General features: G+C 41.6%; 1 protein-coding gene across 7 annotated transcripts in view; it reads left to right on the top strand.

Annotated features, from left to right (window-relative positions):
• Window positions 1-24,477, top strand: part of KaiR1D (Kainate-type ionotropic glutamate receptor subunit 1D) — a 1,117,017-nt gene that overhangs the window by 675,314 nt on the left and 417,226 nt on the right. For all 7 annotated transcript variants that reach the window (XM_067143360.2, XM_067143363.2, XM_067143364.2 and 4 more), the window contains exon 4: window positions 13,227-13,411. In XM_067143360.2, the coding sequence (XP_066999461.2) occupies window positions 13,227-13,411 (185 nt within the window). The remainder of the gene's footprint in view (window positions 1-13,226; window positions 13,412-24,477) is intronic.

Below are 24,477 nucleotides of genomic sequence, written 5' to 3' on the forward strand. Positions count from 1 at the left end.
TCTCTTCTTATGGGGGCGATGGGAAAAGAGAGGGGGAAGAGGGGGAAGGAAACTACCGTGGCCTTAATTACGGTACAGCCCTAGCATTTGCCGGGTGTGGAAATGGGAAATCACGGAAAACCATCTACATGGATGCTGACAGTGGGGTTTCGAACCCACTATATCCTGAATGCAAGAAGTTAGCTCCGTGACCAAGCCGCGCAACCATGTACTCGGTCTAGTTAACAGTAATAATCTAAAATATGTTCGGTTCCATAGCTAAATGGTTAGCGTGCTGGCCTTGGCCACGGGGGTTCCGCTTTCGATTCCCGGCAGGGTCAAAAATTTTAACTATAATTGGTTTATTTCGCAGGCACGGGGACTGGGTGTATGTGTCGTCTTCATCAATTCATCCTCATCACGACACGCAGGTCACCTACGGGAGTCAAATCAAAAGACCTCCCGGCACTAAATGCCATACGCCAGTTCATTTCATCTAGAATACAGTATAAATTGTTTCAACCTAATTCTTTCTTTCATTACATGTAAATACAATTATTCTATAACACTTATAATAGATAATACATTAATACTTGTATTTTCTAATCACTAGAGTTGGATACCCACTTGTAAATATATTGCAAATTAATTATATTATTATAAATGTCAGAAACACGCAATTCTCCACGCTAAATAACTTAGCCAAACAACGACTACTACTAATACTACTCCCTGTTAATACACACTAACACTATTGTAGGGAAACAACCTCTCGTTACAAGACAAACTGGCGAAACTAACCGATAAAAAAATTGACAGGCGTTAACAGGCAAACTTGCACGACAAATCTGTCCAGCGGTTTGCCTAACTAGCTCCAGCACGCAAACTACATTGTATTGAATCTACTGTACAGTACATTGGTATTCTCAACACACTAATACACAAGACAATACTGTCGTAAGTATTGCTTATGCCTAAACTATTTCCACCAAGCAATTATCTCTCCATTGACATGGGACAAAGGACCTAAATTAGGTCGGCGGTCACAACTTCCAGAAAACCTTGTATGCCCCATTCGGGGCGCATGACGGGAGTTGCACATTGTGGCTGGGACAGATCTGGGGAGAATTGCATCATTACACTCGTAAGGACCCTTGCTTTTCTGTTTGTCTTTACCCTTCTACGAAGAGCCAAAATCATTCGTCTGCTAAGCGTTAAGAGAGGATGGTTGCCGAATTGTACTTCATCTAAAAATAATAATCACCTTAGTCATCTAAAACAAAAAAAACTCAGCACTCTGTCACCCAACAGAGCTCCGTCCGGTTTCTGGTACCATTAAAAAGAGTGAAATAATAATATTCTTAATATTACGTTATGTCTAAGTAACTACTTTCACAGTTTCCGGATACGCCGAGGTGCCGGAATTTTGTCCCGCAGGAGTTATTTTAGGTGACAGTAAATCTACCAAAACGAATCTGGCGTGGTTGAGTTCCTCTTTGTGTCGAAACATTATGCCAGGTTGCGTCTTTTTCCTGTTCAAAGGGATGGGTCTGAACTTCACTACTGAGGCATAATGGTCTGAATCTATGTTCATCACCTTTCTGACTCTGCCGTTCATTATTTCAGGACTGTATCTTGGACATACTGTTACATAGACTAGTTGTTATCTGACTGCTGTGTTTGGAGACTGGAATGTAGTTTGTTTTCTTGGAAGGTGACGAAAGTAGTTCGACATCAGCTGGAGGTCATGATGCTAACACTTTTGCATTCTTGTTGGTTCTCTTGTGAGCCGAGTATCACCCAATGATGTGTCTGTATTTCTGTTCCCGTCCTAATTGCGCGTTGAAATCACCCATTATGATGTTGACGTGGTGTTTTGGAATATTTTCTGGTGTTCTCAGAATCGTTTTGGTTTTGGACATTAGCTGAGGTGGGGATCGAACCTGTCAACTAGAGCTCAGAAGACCAGCACTCTACCACCTGAGCTACTCATCCTGACAACAGCATTCTTATTCTTACCGCAACGATGGAAAAGCATAGACCGTAGGGTGAACAATTCATCCCATTTATTGCCGAACTTATGAGTAATGGTAGCCACCCCTTCTGATACTTCAGCAGTCTCCATGGGCTGTGTAGAGGTGATTCCTTTCTGAATGTTTTGATGACGAGCCTCTATATTGATTTCATAACATCATCGTGATTTATACATAGGGCTGCCACCAGTTGGTAAGTCAAAACAGCCACGCACCGAATATGGACTTCTTCCCCCACCACTAAATGCATAGAATGGAAGAGCCAAAACTGAATGTGTAATTATAACCTCTTAAAACAATATTAGTACCGTACATTTGCACCAGTACTGAATAGTTTAAAGCTTTTTATAATATATCTTGAAAGTTAAATTGTATACTATATGTATCTATAGTCTAAGGATAACATCACTGGCAGTGATTGCACTGCTACCAACTAACATACAGTAATTGGTGATAAACCCAAAGCAAGGTCATCTCCGTACAAGCCATGAAGGCATTCAAGGGGTGGAAGGTAAAGGTTTACACTATCCGTAACCTCGGCCGGCTTTGCCCCCAGGAATTAACCTGGTACTCATCTTTTGTGTAGGCTGAGTGAAGCGCAGGGCCATGTACACCTCCGGAAGTGGAAATCTCGTTTCTTAAATGTTTCAACTTCCTTACGGGGAATCGATACCACGTCTTTCTGGGTGAACCGAGCACGCCTTTACCACCTCGGCCAGGCAGTCCCTTGATAAATCCAAATAGTATGGTAAATCATATAAATACACTTGCTGTGGTACCTGTCGTTGACGTGACGGCTACTTCGCATGTGCATGATGACATTTGTTCACCCATCACATTGTTCCCCAAATTTTGGGGCACATAAGTGGGCATGCCTCTCCCTACCGCTTCCTTGCTCTCTGTGACCCTTTAGAGTTTCATTTTTTTAACCTGCATTGTTGCTGACTGATCTCTTGCTTCTGGCATTAAACAAAGCCAAGTATCGGGTTAATGCCAAATACTGCCAGGTGTACAAAGCCTTTAAAGCGACGCCGAAACGATCTCCATAACAACTCTCTTTACAGTCTATGGAGTTAGGTAGCGGATCTTGGACGTAACATTTCACATGCTGCCCTGATATTTCCCCGATTTATCTCTTTATCGTAGAAAGGTATAGCTATAGAGTAAACATTCGCCATGAGCTACTTTCGTGTAAAACCAACCGTAAAAGAGATATACAGAGCTTTTATGCTTTAAGCCCATTATGAAGCGCCTCCCCCTGATGAAATATTTTGAACAGGTTATAGCGAAAATCCTAACGTCCTTATCCTAAACTGAAATACCAACTTTCATTAAAATCCACCCTTACCATTTCCCTTGAAGCTGTAACATACATAGGTCATTACAATGGCATGAAGTACGGCTCCATTGCTAAATGGTTAGCGTGCTAGCCTTTTGTCACAGCGGTCCCTGGTTCGATTACCGCCCACTCGGAGAATTTTAACCATAATTGGTTAATTCTGCTGGCACGGAGGCTAGGTGTATTTCTACTCTTCATCGTCATTTTCATCCTCATCACGAGGCGCAGGTCACCTACCGGCGTCAAATCAAAAGACCTGCATCTGGCGAGGGGAACTTGTCCTCGGACACTTCAGGCACTATGCCATACATCACTTCATTTCAATGGCGTGAATATTGTAAGAATACAATATTAACTGAACGGAATGTCACGGTTAAAAGTAACGGTATCATATGTAAAGCTGGATAGAATAAAGAACGGTACAGTTTCTCACATTCCGCGAACAGTACTACTCTGGCGTTCTAACTGTGCGAAGTTCCAGAGCTTTAGTGACCCGGCCACATACAGCTGAGAACATGGCTCTGCCGTTTTCCGTTAAGTATGCACAATCCTCATTCCTATCACATCCTCAGAGCATAGATCAAATATCTGGAATATTATGATGAACCAGTGTGTTACGCACCAGTAGTTATGAGAACATGTATGAACCAGAGGAAAGTTATCTAACTCCCCAGATATCAATATTTAGGCAGGCTGATCTACTTGGAACACATCAGTAATATCATCTGCTGGAGATGAGTGGCATCAGAAGAGACAAAGCACATCACATAAAACAATAGTCAATGTAATATCATTGTTATGCAATTTTATGGGTTTCGATATTGTAGGCCTTCACATTTAGTTTTCTTCTGACTCTGTGATATTACGACATCTAATGTAAAGGGAGTCCTTCCTCCTCCCGTATTCTTCAAGCAATCATTGCTTTACAATTTTTCTCATTTCGATAATCATCTTCACAATTTTCCTTGTCGATGTGGGCTGATGACCTCGCAGTTTTCCATCTTAATACAATCGCAAAAACTACCATCATCTACAGTTAACTCTATTGAACAATATTTCTATGTTAGCGATGCTCAGCGTTGATATGGACTAAGTAAAAAAGTCTAAATTCGTGAATTCAATTATCATAGTCAATATGGTAAAACTGTATAAGATGTAAATGACCGTAAATTTTATTCTCTATACTTTTGTTATGTAGATCAACAGCACCACTAATTACGTATATGCTGGTATTTGATAATTAGACTGTGGACCGTCCGCTAAACTACCATTTCTTCCATCGTGAATAAAATTATGTATAGCTTAGACTGTAGTGCCTTATTCTCGGACTTTACATATAGATTTTAATTGAACTCTGATCACACATTTTCTCGTGGCTCGGCGTTCGTATGAACTAAGTAACAAAAGTCTAAATTCATTAACATCTCTGTTACCACAACCGGTACGGTAAAACTGTACACGATATAAATGATTGGAAATTATATTCTATATTCCTTTTGTTATGTAGTATTTATCGATAGGACCACTATTGTCATTAACATTTGAGAATTACATTTTAGGCCTTCCCCTAAACTCTCATTTCATTCAGTGTGAATAAACATTAATTAAAACCACCACAATTAATATAAACATTTGAGAATAACATTTTAGGCCTTTCCTTAAACTATCATTTGACTGAGAGTGAATAAAATTATGTATAGCCTTAAGTGTATTTCCTTATTCTCAGACTTTATATTCCGATTTTCATTAAATTCTGTTCGCCCATTTTTTCGTGAGGCGCGTACATACATATGGATAGAGAGACAGATACTGTAGGAGAAGGAAAGTTTAAAAATTGCATTTCCTTGTTTCTGTGGACAAAATCGATACTAAAATACCACTTTTTAAACTTTGAGCAGTGTACAGACAAACCTTTTTTACATGTATAGATTGCGCAGGTCATCCCATATTACAAGATAGTAAAAATGATGATTTTACCAGTTCGTAAGATACGTCATCTGACCATAATTTAACCAATGCATTCTTCACATCACAGACTCTTTTACTCGACACACTTTATGGACAAAATGTACAAACATCGCCGACACTCACTAAGAATTTCTTTACCACATTTTGTAAGTACTTCATGTCATTTGACGTCCCACCAAATAAATTATTCCGCTTGGGTGTGGTTCCGGACGCAGATATTTTATTGAAACTTCGGAATATCCCACCTAAATCGAGACAGGTGGCATTCCTAGTTATACACCACAATTTACCTCCTAATTTTCAAACTCTTCTGTGGCCTCTATCCCAGTGTCACCTGTTCGCAGTCCAACTACCAGCTCCACACATGAAACTAGTTTATCATTCGAATTTCAAAATAATCTGAGAGTGCAGGGATTTATACTTTACGTTCCTCGAGATCAGTCAGTTGGGAAAGCAATAAATTCTCAAGACAGGGAATGATGAATGCGAAATGGATACAATGATATCGTTACGTGATCGAGATACAAGCAAACTTCCGACTATCAGACATCTGTTTGAAGCTCTATTAAGATTAATGGAACTTTGGCTTCCGTAATGAAGTGAAATGAAATAGGGAGGGAAGAGCCAAGTCTGTAATGGCTGCTCGTCAGCTTGGGGCAAAGTGCACAACAGTCACAATGCCTTTAGGAAACAATGTGCAATTGTCTCGTTCGTTACTCAAGTTAGACACTTACAGTAGAAGCTCGTTTTAGCTTTGATCTCCAAGAAAAGAGTGAACGGGCGGATAAATGGAGGAAAACAAGACTTAGAAGATACAGTTTCAGCTCGTTCAGAATGTTGTTTTCATGTGAGACTAACTTGTCAAAACAGTATCTAAGTAAACTGGGATAATACAAGTTTATTAGCATCTTCGTGTTGAAGTCTGCACTGTTCCTTACAACTGTAAATCCTTATGTTCCATATTTGTTCTTTTTTTGCCAGCTTTGCTTCACTGGCGTTTTGATTTTTGGGGTATACAGTCTCTATGGAGATTGTTGGGAACCATGTCCCTTTGAATATAATTGATATGACTTTATCTGGAGAGCTGCAATAATAATTTTTGTATGTGAAAGCTGCTACTTTTACTTCTTATTGACGTCTTGCCTTTGAGAAAGGAATCCTTTGCATAGAAATTTAATCATCGCTGTCTGATAATAACTGAATACAGCTGTGTCACTTTCCACAATACTTCTGTTACGACAGTGTAAAAGATTTCATGAGATTGAATTTAACAATTCAAACGACTCGATTGTGATTAAAATACCCTCAAGGACTATGTATGTGTGTATCCGTCTGCCTGTACCTCCCTATTCTGCTTGTTTTGTGTTCACATTTTAATTCTTTTGCCAATATTATGTTAAGAAACTTTATTCATTTTTAAATTGATCTCTGTTTTGGGTTCATGCCTTTTATACTTTATTTATCTAGTCCAAGAGGCCCGGATTCTGCTCCCGGCAGTTTCTATCCAGTTTCGACCGGTCCACAGTAATAGATAGGTAGGCAGGTGGGTAGGTGTACTAGTTGCAACACGGAAATTTATTTACACTTTGCCAATGAAAGCACTTTTATATGCTTATATGCTTTTGGAACGAGTTAATAAACAATTTTATTTGTGTTACGTCCCATTAACTACTTGTATAGTTCTCGGAGAAGCCGAGGTGCAGCAAGTTTGTCTGCAGGAGTTCCTTTACGTGCCAGTAAATCTACTGACACGAGGCTGATGTATTTCAACACGTTCAGATACCAGGGATCTGAGTCAAGATCGAACCTGCCAAGTTTGGCTCAGAAAGCCAGTGCTCTACCGTCAGAGTTATTCAGGCCGGCAATTTCAAACGAATTTAATGGCATTTGGAAACCTAAAATAAAACAATTTTTAACCTTTTTTTCTACTTCCACTCTGCATAATAAGTTAAAATATCCTGATCAAATAGGTGTAACATTTATTCAGACACTCAGTCTAGAAACATGGTCTTCAAGATTTCGATTTTTTAATTCAACTAGTTCTTCAACCAGTCGTTGACGTGTTAGTTTTGATACAACTGCAGCGGTTATGCCTTCTAGCGGAGATGTGGTAACCAGAGAGAGAGAGCGCACTTCTCAGGCAGTGTAACGTTAGTGTTTACCAGTTTTATGAGCTTAATAGATTGTTTTTTTTTTTCTATTTGCTTTACGTCGCACCGACACAGACAGGACTTACGGCGACGATGGGAGAGGAAAGGCATAAGAATGGGAAGAAAGCGGCCGTGGTATTACTTAAGGTACAGTCCCATCATTTGCCTGGTGTGAAAATGGGAAACCACGGAAAACCATCTTCAGGGCTGCCGACAGTGGAGTTCGAACCCACTATCTCCCGGATGCGAGCTCACAGCTGCGTGCCCCTAACCGCACGGCCAACTCGCCCTTTTTTGCTAGATTGTAAGCCACCCTATATAATTTTTATTCAGCTCAGTGGCATTCTTTCAAAATTCAGTTTTCTCGTGTTTTTCTACTTCGTGATTTCCTTTTTCTCGTGCAGCCAAGTTTATACTGTCTGATCGGACACATTCCCTACGGTGGCCTTCCCTAGATCCTGGCGAGACGAGAAGGCAATAGCAGTAGGCCTACGACGCGGTAAAAAGCGGTATCCGGACTTTTGCGTTCACGGACACTTGCGGTCACCACAAAATCACGGACTTTTGCGGTCACTAAGATATAACTGTGGACATTCACAGAAATTCCCCAACAGTCACAGGAGATTTGCGGTCAGTGCAGCAAGGGGTGGGCCCCATTATCTTAATCTCGGGGAATCTCCGCTAACCTGCCTGGGCTCCTGCTGGCTCGCTTCGTAAATAAGATTTTTCTCTCACGCGCATTATTTAGATACTGATACCTGTGCATATTACAATGGTCAGGGAAAGTCAACATGGAATCGTCACCTGGGTGTGCCAGAAGGAGAAGAACAAGTCATGTCATATTTCTGGAAACATACAATTCTACAATTTATAAATAAAGTATAAAAACATCCCAATGTATATTGTGTTGAAAGTTGGATTAGATCAGATGACGGATTTTTAGTGACAATGTCTTAAAAATTACGCATGGTTGGAACATATTTAAAAACGGCTCCTTTTTGCGTTCCACCTGCGAGAAATATTAATATAACTAAAAATGCAAAACTTAACGTAAACTGAAACTTAAAATGAGGCGAGGAAAATGATGTCATTGGAGTTTTGTACGTCTATCGGTTATTTAATGAAAAACCTCCAAACTCGAGTACATACAATAATTTGGTAGACAGTAAATTTTATGTTTTGAAATGCTGACTCCCATCGCACTTTATTCAGAATTTTAATCTAGAACGAGCGAGCAGGAGGCCAGGCAGGTTAGCGGGGAAATCTCGAGATTAAGCTAATGAGGTCCACCCCCTGCTGAACTGACCACAAATCTCCTGCGACTGTTGGACAATATCTGTGAGTGGGCACAAGTTCATCTCAGTCACCGCAAATGTCCGGTGACCACAAACTTCCGTGGCCGCAAATATACGGCAACCCTAAAACGAAACTAATACCGATTCTCCCTGTATGGAAGTTCCGTACGTAGTCGATCAGCAACAGTTTGTGACACGTGGCTATCCATCGTGCAGCAGTTACCATTATAATACGGCCAGTAGCAGAAATGGGCACTCTTGCCATGTTGTCTCAGTCCTGCACGTGCTGTCTATACACGACTGACCTGGCAAGTGAATCAGTCAGTGGAGAAAGGAACTAAGTCATTTTCTTTCAAGTTTTCAGGAGAAACAAGAAACTAAATTGTGAATAAAATACTGTGCTTAAAAACATTTTTTTTACCACTTGATATATGACATATATCGATTATTACCCACTTAAGAGAATCGATATATTTAAAGAGGGATTAGAATGTTTTTAATAAAAGAGTTTCTTTCACCTGTCGCTGTCGGAATGTCACATATTTCAGGTAACTTACTCGTGAAAAAAGAATGTATTTTTAACCATAAAATGAGTAGGCCTATGTATTCATCAAACAAGTAAATCGAAGCATGAATAAAAGTAAATCAATTATTTCCCCTCACTGAGGAGATATTAGACCGTAGGAAGTAAATCTAAATGTCGTTACAATGCTGCATATTTTTCAACAGAAAAGCATTTTTTCAAAACATGTTGAGATCCCTTCACAATACGACTGAATCAACACTACTTGCGATTGGCTACTTCAATATCTCCTCGTAAAAGGATCTGTGTGTCTTATCTTTGAATGTATTTAATCATTTACAAATATCTTCGATTTTGTTTCTATTTATCTTCACTTTTCCTTCTTTGTAAACCCTATCTAACCTAATAGGGTCCGGCTCCATGGCTAAATGGTTAGCATGCTGGCCTTTGGTCACAGAAGTTCCGTGTTCGATTCCGGCAGGGTCGAGAATTTTAACCATAATTGGTTAATTTCTCTGGCACGGGGGCTGGATGTATGTGTCGTCTTTATCATCAATTCATCCTCATCACGACTCTCAGGTCGCCTACGGGCGCCAAATGAAAAGACCTGCATCTGGCGAGTCGTCCTCGGACACTACCAGCACTAAAAACCATTCGCCATTTCATTTCAACGTATTAGGAAATTACGGTAGCATAGCATAACTTTCTCCCTTTTCTTACCATGTTAAAGGAATGATTAATGCAACCGTTTATAAAAGTAAACGCAGTTACTATTCCAGGCATTGTTGAGTCAAACATGTATTGTTAAAACAGTGGTACGTAGGAGCAGGGTACATCCCTGTGTGCTGTTTCTCTAGACAGAATATTTTTCCTGAAATAACAAGTGTCATAGACAGTTTTAGTCACCACCTTACGGTGGAGAAAGGAATTATGTCACTGACATGATTCCTTTCACCTCATGATTGTGAATGTACTGTAGGTACGAGTTTTATCTCCATAGAGACGCACATAGTTCCTTTCAACACAGGACGATGCATCTTGGTCAGATTAATAATAATTTCTGAAAATACCAAAAAGTAATGGAATTCAGTGGAATAAATCCATATGATGCAAACAATATACCGAGCAGGTTGGCCGTACAGTTAGGGTCGCGCAGCAGTGAGCTTGCATAAGACTTATCTGTGTTGGTGCGACATGAAGCAAATTGTTAAAGTAATATAGCAAATTCATCTCTTCATCTCCGTATAGGCCATGAAGGCCCTTAGAGGGCTGGAAGGAAAAGGCTTCCACTATCCGTAACCTCTGCACTTGGTGGGGTAGAGTGGTTAGCTGTACGCCCGGTCGCGTTCGCCCCCAGGAATTAACCTGGTATTCATTTTTGGTGTAGGCTGAGTAAACCTCAGAGCCAGCGCACCTCCGAAATTGGAAATGTCGTTTCTTAAATTTTAAGACTTCCTGGCGGGGAACTGAACCCACGTCCTTTCGGGTGAACCGAGCATGCCTTTACCACCTCGGCTAGGCAACCCCTTTAAAAAAGATACGGTTTGGAAATTAAGGGCTACAATAAATAGACGATGAAGCAGTGGCGGCGCGTGGATAAAGCGTCTGGGGGTTCACTGCTGTCGAAAGTAACGTGTTGAGATTTATTGTTACTTGTTGGATATACATAGATGTAAAATAGTGACAATGCTTAATTAGAAATGCGAGTTTCCTTTGAAGGGACACGACTACAGCTCGAAGAAGTTACGAAAACAATAAAGATGAAAGACAGAATATGATGTGCTGTTACTTAAAGCTGATCCAATTTCCTCTGATTTTGGAGACGTTGCTTGCGTACAAATAACTTCTTCAAGAACGTGTTAGGCTGACGACTGTTATTTATGTGTTGACGTATTTTTCTGCTTACTTTTCATAAAACACGTATTACTAATGAAAAGCTCCAGGGGCCCTCAGTTTGGGAGAGTGGGTTGGCGACCACGGGGCTGAGTTCTGGCATTGCTTCCACTTACTTGCTCCAGGCTCCTCACTTTCATCTATCCTATCCGACTTCCCTTGATCATGTCTCGTTCTTTTCCGACCCCGACGGTATTAGAGCACTCGAGGCCTAGGGAGTGTTTCATTTTCACGCCGTTCGTGGCTTTGTCTTTCTTTGGCCGACACCTTCATTTTCGAAGTGTAGGATCCCTTCCATTTTTCCTCTATGATTAGTGTTATATACAGGATGGTTGCCTAGTTTTACTTCCTCTTAAAACAATAATCACCATCACCACTTACTAATGAAACGTTTGATTAATTACATAAACTTAGGCTATGTACGCTTATTGATGCTATACAAAACGTAGTTACCAAAATATTCTGGCTCATTGAGGGTAATTACATCAGAATTTCAAAATCGTCAAATTAAAACACCTCCAAAACATACCATATACGGCAAACTTTAACCGCGCGCTCTGATAGTGTTTCGGTTAATTTCGGAACTGCTCGATGTTACTCGTGTCAATCGCTGCTTCAGTCACCAGCGATTCCTGGGGTATGTTTATCCTGCTCCTCACAGCCCCTCGCCTTGTACACCCTCCTTACGTCTCACGGCCCCGCTCCCAAAGACCTGAAATTGAACCTCTTTGCTGGTTCCGAAGAGCAACAGTGTGTCGATGTAAAAAAATACCACTACGCGCGTGGATATACAGAGCTTATTAAAGGAATAGGCTTTAATAAACCATTTTACATAGACTTATCTATTTCTAGGGGGTTCACTGAACCACTGAACATATAGAATGCACCGCCACTGCGATGAAGGGGGATCATAATGATACAGCGTAAGGTTGCCACCTGCTCCGCACCATACCGGACGTCCAGTATTTCAGGCCAAAAATTATGTGTTCTGTATCATATTTTGTTATTTATCTACAGTCAAACTTCAGAAATATGTGATTTAGAACATTAATGAGGTCCTATACAACTTTCTGAAGAAGCTCTAAAATATCTCCTCCAGTCCCACGGTTTCTCTGAAGATAACGTCGCATCAAAACAGCAGTGTACATATCGTTTTAAAGGCATTAAAGTCAAATATAAAATATACCTGAAAGAACGAAGGTGAATTAAATCTGTTCTTAATTCAGCAGTGTCCATTATTTCCACAAAATTTCTTATATTTCAGTGACAAATCCCTTATTTCGTTTAGCAACGGTAGAGGGATATCAAGGCATGAATATGAACAACACACATTTTTTTTCACAAGTTGCTTTACGTTGCACGGACACACATAGGTCTTATGGCGACGATGGGACAGAAAATAGTTAGGAGTGGTAGGAAGGAAGACAGCGTGACCTTAATTAAGATAGTTCCCCAGCATTTGCCAGGTGTGAAAACGGGAAACCACGGAAAACCATCTTCAGTGCTGCCAACAGTGTGGTCCAAACCCACTACCCCCGAATACTGGATAATGGACACACTTAAGCGACTGCAACTACCGAACTCGATGAACAACAGATTATAGTAGATGTAGTATGCTATACTATATGTGGAGATGAAGAGGTTAACGTAGAACAAGATGATATGGAAAACTATATTAAATGTACTAAAAAACAACATGTCTTCAAGTCAAACGTTTAGAGACGAACAAGTATTTGTAACTGAAATAAACTTCCAACGTATTAGGTCGTATTCAGTACATATTGAAGAGAACAGAAATGGCCTACCGGACCCCAGTGGAATCCGAACCCCAGCCTCCTGATTTCGCGTCAGTTGCTCTATCAAATTGAGCTATGGTGGCATAGGTCAAATTTGTCCTGTTGCCATGTACTCTGTAGGCCTATGAGGAGGCTTAAAAAATTGAGAAACTAGTTAGTTTGTTAATAAAATTTATCAATTAATAAAATAGAAGTTAATTTGTCAGCAAAATTCAAACTTGAATAAATAATTTATTTATTTTCTTTTCAGTATGTCACTTGCTTCGGAGTGGCGTAGCTGCCATCTTCGGTCCTCAGTCAGGCCAGACTGCCAGTCATGTTCAGTCCATTTGTGATACCATGGAGATCCCTCATCTGGAGACGCGTTGGGACTATCGCCTACGCAGAGAAAGTTGTCTAGTTAATCTCTATCCACACCCGACCACCCTCTCTAAGGTAAGCATTTTTAGTGCTTATTTATGTTGTTAATACACTCTCTCCTGTGCCCCGTGTACCTGGGCATGTAGAACATTACGGTGTATGTAGTGGCGTGAGGCAGGAAAACTGACCATCACAGGAATTGCTGTAAACCGTGGTTTTGATGGACCAATCGGTTGCTGTCAAATATCTGCGTAAGCGGATCTCCCGCATCCTCACCTCGCGAAAATTCGCCTGGACGCTTTAACGATGCATAACAGTAAATTTGGAAGGATACAGATGCAGGTCTTTTTGGATAATGTTTCGATACGATGATCTCTTAACTCCCACTAGCACAGATAAACGGCGTTGAGATTTAGTCGGACTTCGTTCCAGACTTTCCCTTCACTCAAGCAATGTTTCATGGTGTTCGAATCCTTTTCAGGTATTTATGGTTTTTATTCGTTACATATTCTTGTTCGGGCCACTTTGCCACAAAGTTCTACTCCACGGGTAACCCCATAACAAATGGTAGCAGAGCGTGGTTGAATGGGTCTCAATTAAGCCCCTTCGCTGGAGGTTTTTCCGAAACACTTCCACTCTCAAACATTGAACAAACAGTTCCGCACAGGTGTTTCGCATAACACTCGACAATTAACACGCGTTATTTTATTATGTGTTGCATTCAATTGGTCACTAGATAGGCTGCTCCTCTCGCTTACTCACACGTAATGACTCAGCGACGTACTCGGGACAGACCATGTGGAAGATACGCACGCACAGACATGTGACAGCAAGCGATTGGTGCATCGAAATCACGTTTTTCAGCAATTCCTGTGATGGGCAGTTGTCCTGATTATTAACAAGGGGCAATTCCACGTCAGTCCGGGCCCACTCTGAACTTCTCCTCGAATGAGTGAGCGAGGATAAGTAAAATTGAAACCCATCGTAGGTAATGTCAGTGCAGGGATTAAATGTTCATTAAAAGTTCGATTCTATCGTGGAATGTTAATTAATACACCAGGAAAAGAAGGTGATGCTATTGGAAAAAGCAACGAGATAAACGACGCGCATCAAATGAATCAATATTGCTTCTTCAGATTAATAACGTCCCTGTACAGTACATTGGAAAGATCAGCAGAATATTGACAGAGTACATCTGACAAGGTGGCATTCCCTACTCGTCACCACCGATTTCGCTCAAATTTATAGAACATGCAGGGCTTGGCTAGAAATGCAAGTACCCGAAGTGGGAATTCCAGGTGGCCAAGCGTATAGAAAATAAAAATAAAAATGATGACGCGGCTTTCGCACCGTATAACCCATTTACGTTAAGGCGTACGCCGAGCAGTAGTTGGCGTAGCGGTAAGAGCTTGGACTAGTAATTCGATGGTAGTGGGCTCGACTCCGCTTGTGGAGACTGGTTTTTCTATCAAATTTTATATTATTCGTTTTCCAATTGCGCAAAGAGGTAAATAATTCATTTTATGTATTTATACGCAAAAGCCATATAAAAGGTAAATAAAATTGGACTTTCATTGTCATTGTCTACCTGCGCCAAGAATCTATTGTTTGTGTACAGCCGCCAGGTGCAACCTTCACTTGTCGGGTGAAAACGAATCTTGCAGCAAAACGACTATTCACGTTCATGGCACATTCCCCAAGGAGGGGAGATAGCCAATAAAGGAGAAAAAAAAAAGAATTTTTGTTTGAACACGTCGGGAAATTTCGCAACTCAAAATTTTCTACAATTGTGCGCTCATTAAAATAAAATTACGTCCTATATGCCTTTTGCAAAAGTAAAATAAATTAAAATAAATTAATAATATAAAAATTGAGCAAAATATTCGTCCGCCTCTGTGGTATAGTGGTTAGCATGATTACCTGCCACCCACGGAGGTCCGGAGTAGTATAATAGGCGGATTCGGCCGCCACCTCCACCTCGGGCTCCCAGAGGCCTCCTCCACCTCCACCACAGCCAGAGGCCTCCTAGAGGCCTCCTCCACCACCACCACCAAAGCCAGAGGCCTTCCCAGAGGCCCGCTCCACCACCCGCGGGAAATTTGAATTGGTAAACAAAGCCACGTGCTTTTCGACAACTATCATCGACAACAACGCATCGCTAACCTCAGTACTGCCATCTTGACAGGCCTAAACCTCAGTAGTACCAACTTAACCTCACAAGCGCGAGATTTGAATTTGTAAACAAATCCACGTGTTTTTTTACAGCCACGTGCTTTTTGAGAGACAACAACGTAGCGCAAACCTCAGTGCAGCCATCTTGACGGACCTAAACCTTAGTGGTACCAACTTAACCTCACTAGCGCGAGATAAACAAATCCACGTTTTTTGACAGCTGTCATCCGCCATCATTAAACTACAGAGCACTGTGTTGCCCTCATTATCACAGTAGCTGCAAATTCGTCACCTGTCATCGGCAGTGCTGCCATCTTGGCGGGCCTAAACCTTAGTGCTACAAACTTAACCTCACAAGCGCGAGATAAACAAATCCACGTGCTTTTTTGACAGCTGTCATCCGCCATCTTCAATCTATAGAGCACAGTGCTGCCCTCTTTAGCTACTTACCTTTGAAATGTGGTGGCGGATAATTTGAAAATGCTTTTTGACAGCAGCCATCTTTGAGCACCGTGCTGCCCTCTTCAGCTAGATACCTGTGGTGGCAGGAAATTCCACGTGACAGCAGCCATCTTTAATCAAGAGAGCACCGTGTTGCCCTCTTTGTGGCGGTGGCAAATTCCACGTGCTTTACAAACTCTCGTGCTTTTTTCTGACAGCTGTCATCCGCCATCTTGCGTCACAAACCTAGTGCTGCACTCTTTAGCTAGATACCTTTGAAATGTGGTGGTGGCAATTTGAAAAATTCTATGTGCTCTTGTTTGGAAACAAAGCCACGTGCTTTTTTGACAGCTGTCATCCGCCATCCTTAATCAATAGAGCACTGTGCTGCTATCATGCGGGCAATTTCGTCAGCTGTCATCAGCCATCTTTAATCCACAGAGCACGGTGCTGCCCTCTTTATGACGTGTAGTAGCGGGAAATTTGAAAATTTCTGTTAGCTGTCATCCGCCATCTTTAATCAAGAGAGCACCGTACTGCCATCTTTAGCTAGATACCTTTGAAATGTGGTGGCGGCAAATTCCACGTGCTCTTGTTTAGTAAACAAACTCACGCGCTTTTTGTCAGCTGTCATCCGCCATCTTACATCGCAAACCTCAGTGCTACACTCTTTAGGTACATACCTTTGAAATATGGTGGCGGATAATTTAAAAAGAAAAATTCTACAGCAGCCATCTCTTGACGCTAATTGCACAAGATGGTGGCTATACATGACTCCTTAAAGGTGCTTATGCAAGATGGCCGCTATACATAGGTTCTTATGAGACGCACTTGGGATGCTTGCGCAAGATGACGGTTATACAAGGCTCCTTATGAGACGCCCTAGGGATGCTTGCGCAAGATGGCGGTTGCTCTTATGAGGCGGCTTAAGGGTCTTTTTCACAAGATGGCTAGAGACGCCCTAAGGATGCTTGCGCAAGATGGCGGACGCAAGATGGCGGCTATACACGCCTCCTTATGAGACGCCTTAAGGGTGCTTGCGCAAGATGGCTGCTGCTCTTATGAAGAAAGCTTAGAGGCTAACGTGTCGTGCTAGTTCGATTCATTAAATTTGGGGCTTAAATGCAAAATGTTAAATATATCGAAAACGGTGCATCGTAGAGCAAAACGGACAAAATTTTTCTACCCAATACCTCGATTCGCAGTATGGGGAACATGATATCATAAGAAAAACATAGTCTATTGATGAGATCAATGGTTCGGTTCCTACTTAGGCCCTTTGGCATTCGCTCTGTTTTAGCTTGTATTGAAGCAAGTCTTCGTAACATGATCAGGTCTAGCTATGGTAGAGAGTACAACGTGCCGTGCAGGTTCGATTCATTAAATTTGGGGCTTAAATGCAAAATGTTAAATATCTCGAAAACGGACAAAATTTTTTCCACCGAATACCTAGGTTTGCAGTATCAGGAACATGATAGCATAAGAAAAACATAGTCTAATGATGAGATCGACGGTTCGATTCCTACTTAGGCCCTTTGGCATTGGCAGATATCTAATTCTACAAGATGGCGGCTAGACATAGCTTCTTATGAGACAGCTTAAGAGCGCTTGCACAAGATGGCTGCTGCTCTTATGAGACTCCCTAGGGGTGCTTGCGCAAGGTAGCAGCGACAAGACGGTGACTATACACAGCTCCTTATGATACGGCCTAGAGGTGCTCACACAAGATGGTGGCTGCTCTGATGAAGAAATCTAGCTTTGCATCGTGCAGGTATCTTTACAGCACTAAACCTCATACCTTTGAAATGTGGTGGCGGGTAATTTGAAAAATTCTACGTGCTTTTTCTTAACAGCAGCTATCTTTAAACAATAGCGGCTATACATAAACTGTTAAGGCCTCCTCTTATGTCAAGGCATAGCTCTATCGGACAAGTTTAAACCTGCATCGGGATAGCTAGAGTAAGCACGTGCTGCAGTGATGACGTCATTATGCATGTTTAGACTTGCAAATCACTAAAGAAACATAACAAGACTAGAATCGAACACTGCACTCTACGCCGTTAACTTTATCATGTGATCGGAACATTGATTGAAGTGTTTAGAACACTAAATAAGTGATCAAGACTAAAATAGAACACTGTACTCGATACAACATGTGTTTAGAACATGTCAGGGGATACCTTTGTTCTAAGAAGATTAGATTACCGCACATTCCTTGTAGGGCTAATAGGCTAAAGGGCTAATGGGCAGAAGGGCTAAAGGGCTAATGGGCTAAAGGGCTAGGGTGCCTCTCCTCTCTTTATCCGGGCTTGAGACCGGCTCTACAACTAGAGGCGGAGTTAACACCCTAAGGAAGGGAGAATGTTGGGAAATAATCTATACGAACAAAGCTACTCGATCGACTATATACTACAGATGGATGACTTAGGTGAGGGTAAGCGCTTACTTAATAATACTTACACGACGTAATTCATGCTCTATTTCAAAAATATCTTCTTTGTACTGTGTATAACCAGCATCATGATAGACTCTTAGCAGTTGTAAACGTTTTACGAGTACGTTGGGGTCTTTACAGTATCTTATATCTACATAGGGTAACAGAGGCTTGTTGTGAACTTTGAGTCTATATGCAGACAGTTGATGTGTAGGGACTTGTTTTGATGTAATACGTGCTTCAGCAGTAGCGTTTCTAGGTACAAACTTAACTTGTTTCGATAGCGATGAAGCGTTGAAATTTCCTTCTTTACCTTGCATTTCTTCTTGAGATGTTTGCACTGCGACAGAACGTGTAGTAGGCTTAGGAAATGAAGTAAAATCATCAAGCTGTAATGGCAATGAAACATTAAGATTTTCTTCTTCTTCTTCTTCTTCTTCTACTTTCCCTTTAGTACTGTTTTGATCAACATCATTATCCTTATTATCATAATCATGATCTTGCCTCTTTTTATCTTGAAGTTTGTGCTTAGTAACAGAACTTGCAGCAGGCCTAGACAACAAGGGAGAATTAAAAATTTCTCGCAGAGGTGTACTTTTTAAACATAAATCAGTGTTCGCTTCAATATGGTTGAGCTCTTTGTATTTTGTTCCCGATGAAGCTACATTACACGCGGCTTCATGACGTTGAGCGTTGTATGCGTTCTTGAACTCTCTTCTACAATGTTTGCATTGAAAAATTGTCCTACATGATATCTCATGACGTCTCTTGTGATAGCTCCGGGAAAATGCTTTTCCACACTCTTCGCAAATATACCTAGAAATAGGTTTTTCCATGACGGACTTTTATCTTCTGCTAACAGATTCTTCTTTAAATCTACTTGACATTTGTTACTCTCTACTTCGATGATGCGAACAGCTTAGCGATTAACAGTAAACTAACACAAAAGCGTATAACCAAGGTAGCAACAGTAAGGTTTAAGCCCATCAAGATGGCAAGAGTGAGGTTAGCGACGTTCTGTTGTTGGATTTTAAATTCCGCGCTATAACATGCATACGGTGGCAGCCTTGAGGTTTACCGCCGTAAAGATGGCAGCAGTGAGGTTAGCGATGCTCTATTGTCCTTCGATGTGAGGTTAGGGTCCGTCAAGAAGACAGCTGTCAAAAAAGCACGTGGCTTGGTTTACTAAACAAGAGCACGTGGCTGTGACGTCAAATTTTTCAATTTGCCGCCACCACATTTCAAAGGTATCTAGCTAAAGATGGCAGCACGGTGCTCTCTTGATTAAAGATGGCGGATGACAGCTAACAGAACTTTTCAAATTGCCCGCTACTACATGTCATAAAGAGGGCAGCACCGTGCTCTGTGGATTAAAGATGGCGGATGACAGCTGACGAAATTGCCAGCATGATAGCAGCACAGTGCTCTATTGATTAAAAATGGCGGATGACAGCTGTCAAAAAAGCACGTGGCTTTGTTTCCAAACAAGAGCACATAGAATTTTTCAAATTGCCACCACCACATTTCAAAGGTATCTAGCTAAAGAGTGCAGCACTAGGTTTGTGACGCAAGATGGTGGATGACAGCTGTCAGAAAAAAGCACGAGAGTTTGTAAAGCACGTGGAATTTGTCACCGCCACAACAAGGGCAGCACGGTGCTCTCTTGATTAAAGATGGCTGCTGTCACGTGGAATTTCCTGCCACCACAGGTATCTAGCTGAAGAGGGCAGCACGGTGCTCAAAGATGGCTGCTGTCAAAAAGCATTTTTCAAATTATCCGCCACCGCATTTCTAAGGTAAGTAGCTAAAGAGGGCAGCACTATGCTCTATAGATTGAAGATGGCGGATGACAGTTGCCAAAAAAGCACGTGAGGTTAAGTTGGTAGCGCTAAGGTTTAGGCCCGCCAAGATGGCAGCACTGCCGATGACAGGTGACGAATTTGCAGCTACTGTGATAATGAGGGCAGCACGGTGCTCTGTAGTTTAAAGATGGCGGATGACAGCTGTCAAAAAGCACGTGGATTTGTTTATCTCGCGCTAGTGAGGTTAAGTTGGTACCACTAAGGTTTAGGTCCGTCAAGATGGCTGCACTGAGGTTTGCGACACGTTGTTGTCTCTCAAAAAGCACGTGGCTGTCAAAAAACACGTGGATTTGTTTACAAATTCAAATCTCGCGCTTGTGAGGTTAAGTTGGTACTACTGAGGTTTAGGCCTGTCAAGATGGCAGTACTGAGGTTAGCGATGCGTTGTTGTCTATGATAGCTGTCAAAAAGCACGTGGCTTTGTTTACCAATTCAAATTTCCCGCGGGTGTTGGAGCGGACCTCTGGGAAGGCCTCTGGCTGTGGTGGAGGTGGAGGAGGCCTCTGGGAGCCCGAGGTGGAGGTGGCTTCCGAATCCGCCTATTATGCTACTGTCCGCGTTCGATTTCCAGCTCTGCCATGAAATTTGAAAAGTGGTACGAGGGCTGGAACGGGGTCCACTCAGCCTCGGGAGATCAACTGAGTAGAGGTAGGTTCGATTCCCACCTCAGTCATCCTGGAAGTGGTTTTCCGTGGTTTCCCACTTCTCCTCCAAGCAAATTCCAGGATGGTACCTAATAAGGCCACGGCCGCTTCCTTCCCTCTCCCTTGTCTATCCCTTCCAATCATCCTATCCTCACCATGGCCCCTATTCATCATAGCAGGTGAGGCCGCCTGGGCGAGGTACTGGTCATCCTCCCCAGTTGTATCCCCGGCCCGAAGTCTCACGCTCCAGGACACTGCCCTTGAGGCGGTAGAGGTGGGATCCCTCACTGAGTCCGAGGGAAAAGCCAACCCTGGAGGGTAAGCAGATTAAGAAGAGTAAGAAAAAGAGAAAGATATTCTCCATACGGCGAGTCGAACCCACGACCATCGCATTACTAGTCCTAGCTCTTACCGCTACGCCAACTACTGCTCGGCGCGTGCACTAACGTAAGTGGCTTATACGGTGCGTGATCCACGTCAACTTTTTTTTTTTTTTTTTTTTTTTTTTTTTTTTTCTTCTTCTATACGCTTGGCCATCTGGAGTTCCCACTTTGGGTACTTTCATTTCTAGCCAACCCCTGCATGTTCTATAAATTTGAGCGAAATCGGTGGTGACGAGTAGGGAATGTCCCCTTGTGAAATAACTTCGGATGCTTCAGTTGGCGATAGTTGTCCCCTGTGGTGATAGGAATATTTCCCAATCTGACAATCTGAGCTATTGGTTTCTAGAAAACTACTTATACATTGGACGGCACAATGTTGCACTTGACGGTTGTAATTCATGTTGGCACCACTATAAAAATGAAATGAAGAACGTCACCCATCAATCATAATCACCAATCTACTACTTTTTATGTGAGATACAGTTACGCATTTTATTCATGTACATTCGTATTTAATTCCGTATAGTGCTTATAATCCTTTATTTGCTTGCACAAATATGAGCATTTAAAGAAATACTAAAAGGTTTATGCGAGCCACAAAATAAATACGAATTATTTTCAGTTGATTATTGTTGGCAATATGGGTAGTATAGTGGTTCCATCTATATCTAGCTTGACTACCATATTGAAGTGCTGCCATTTCGTCTGTCGCTGCTAGCACGTGGTCAGGTGTGATTTGCGCATTTGTAAAAGTTTTGTTTTCCTTTTGAGATAATTGTGAAATTTTATTTTAATGAATGCAGTGCGATGTCATCTAAACAACATAGTAATGAACCGCTAAGTGATAATCCTTTGCGCTGTGGAGTGGCCCTTAATAGTCAGGCATTAGAATTAGTGCGGAGTACTCGCGAGTTTAACGAGAGAGAGAGAGAGGAAATTCGTACACTTGTATGGCCGTCTCTCTGTTCCTGAAGATCAAGTTGCGGAACGCATATGTCAAACATTAGGGCTTTCAAAGCGCACTGCTTTCAGACAGGTGTTCGCCTCCAAGAACACAAGGAAAAGGAGACTGAGGAACATAGCAGTAGCGGAAACGGGGCTGATAATAAGGACTTGTTTCCCAGCACTCCGGGAAAGGAACGAATTAAGTTATCTCCTGTAAAAGGAATAAATTCTTTCCAGGCTGATGCAATACGAAGACACGTGTACGATTATTACAGCTCTAAGTCCCTTCTGTCATTGTTATGAACAATGCACTTTACCACTCCGTAATAATGGACAAGACCCCTACTTCGAGCGCCCGTAAAGAACTGTTAGTGGAATAGTTGCAAGAAAGAAATATCCCAGCGCATATGTGTATAAGTAAATTAGTCGACGAGGTGGCGAAGGAACAAGGGCACGAGGTTATTAGGTTCTGTCGTACCACTGTCACTTCAATCTCAATGAGTTGGTACGGTATGGAGTGAAGTAAAGCATTATGTACGCACTAATAAAAAGTCCTTTACAATTACTGAAGTGGAAGGACTGTTCCGGGAGAGTATTACTCGAATGGATGCGGCTTTGTGGAGGAAGAAAGTTAACTATGTCATAACATTCAGTATCTCGGCAATGGCAATGCATGGCATCAACAGTGACTGTCAGTAGTTAATGATCTGCCTAGACGACGATTACAACAACAACAACGAAGGCGACGGTAGTGATAGCAGTGATATGGAGGGTATCGAGCCTCTACCTGTATGAAACAGGTATGAAAATAAGGTTTCTGAATTTTCGTAAATTTTATAGAGTTTACTTGAAAACTTTTGTGTTAGCACCGATTATTCTAAAATTAATTGGTGTATTTAAAGTGAGATTCTTGTCGGCCGATTTCTTCCGTATTTTCTAACATCGCGATAATAAGAACTTCGTAGTATATGTATGACGTATCATTTTGTGTGATGAAATATTTTATTGTAAACTTAATCGGTGTGTTTAAAGTTCGATTTTTGTCGGCCGATTTAATTTGTATTTTGTATCATCGCGATAACATTAGAAGAATTTCTCCCATGTTTTAATAACTCACGTGTCGTGCAACCAGCTGCTTCGTGCGCCATTGCAGTGTGACCAAAACTGTGCGCAGCTGTCACGTGCAACCTTACGCCGGCCCACCTACAATTGCGCATTGCTTTTGAAATTTCACATTTGTTAGGTTGTTTGCTTTTAATGCTAAGAACAGTAGAAAAAGTAAGGGTCCCCACACTATGAAAAACGTAGAGTTAAGCAATTTCCTCAATTGTGCCGAAAGGTGAAGGGATAAAGGGCCCGGAAAAGTTCCGGAAAACAACCTAAAATCGCGTGTTTCTTCAACTCCTTTTCTTTTTGATTCAAATCCTAGCCAAATTATTTACATAATTATTTCTGTAATGCGTCCATTCGTTAAATACCTTCAGGCATTTTTTGTTTTGTTTTCTTTATTTTTGGAAAAAGATGTTCACACCCAATGTAGTTATTTGGGCTTAAGTTAAACTTTGCATGGACAGACATTAGCGCTCGTAGTGGTTCTTGCAAAACAATGCATTGACTCGCATTAGCGATCATAGTGGTAGAAAAAAAGGCAAACTGATAAACTAATTGACCGGGCAACGATAATTAAGGAAAGGATTGTAACTTTTGGGAATAAATAAAGAAGATATTCTCATACATTATAATATTTTAACTACCTAAAATTCGTCGTTCATATCCCTAGGATGTTTCCAAGATTCAGTTGCTTGCCTGAAGGGGAAGAACTGTGGATTTTGTTTGTTGTTTACAACTTGCATCGACACAAGTACAGGAGGTATTATGGCGACGACGGGAAGGAAGCGCGCATGACCTTCATTGAGGTACAAACCCAGCATTTGCCTGGTGTGAAAATGGGAAACCACAGGAAACTATCTTCAGGGCTGCCGACAGTGGGGATCGAACCCACAATTTCCCCAATCCAAGCTTACAGCTGTGTGCCCCTAACCGCACGGCCAACTCTCTCGGTAATTTCACGTTCGAAGAATTGTTTTCTCAAATATGCTTTTCTTTGTACCTGTTCCGGAAATATTCTGGATCACAGATGTGTATGAAGCTGCTGGAATGAATGAGCGGACGAGGAATTAACCAGAGCATAAATTAATACACTAAATTTTGAAATTTTATTTCTTTCCTTCCTTTTTAATATTTAAAATTTGGTAAAAAG

Source organism: Anabrus simplex, chromosome 3 (assembly GCF_040414725.1).
Source record: "Anabrus simplex isolate iqAnaSimp1 chromosome 3, ASM4041472v1, whole genome shotgun sequence".
Classification (NCBI taxonomy): Eukaryota; Metazoa; Arthropoda; class Insecta; order Orthoptera; family Tettigoniidae; genus Anabrus; species Anabrus simplex.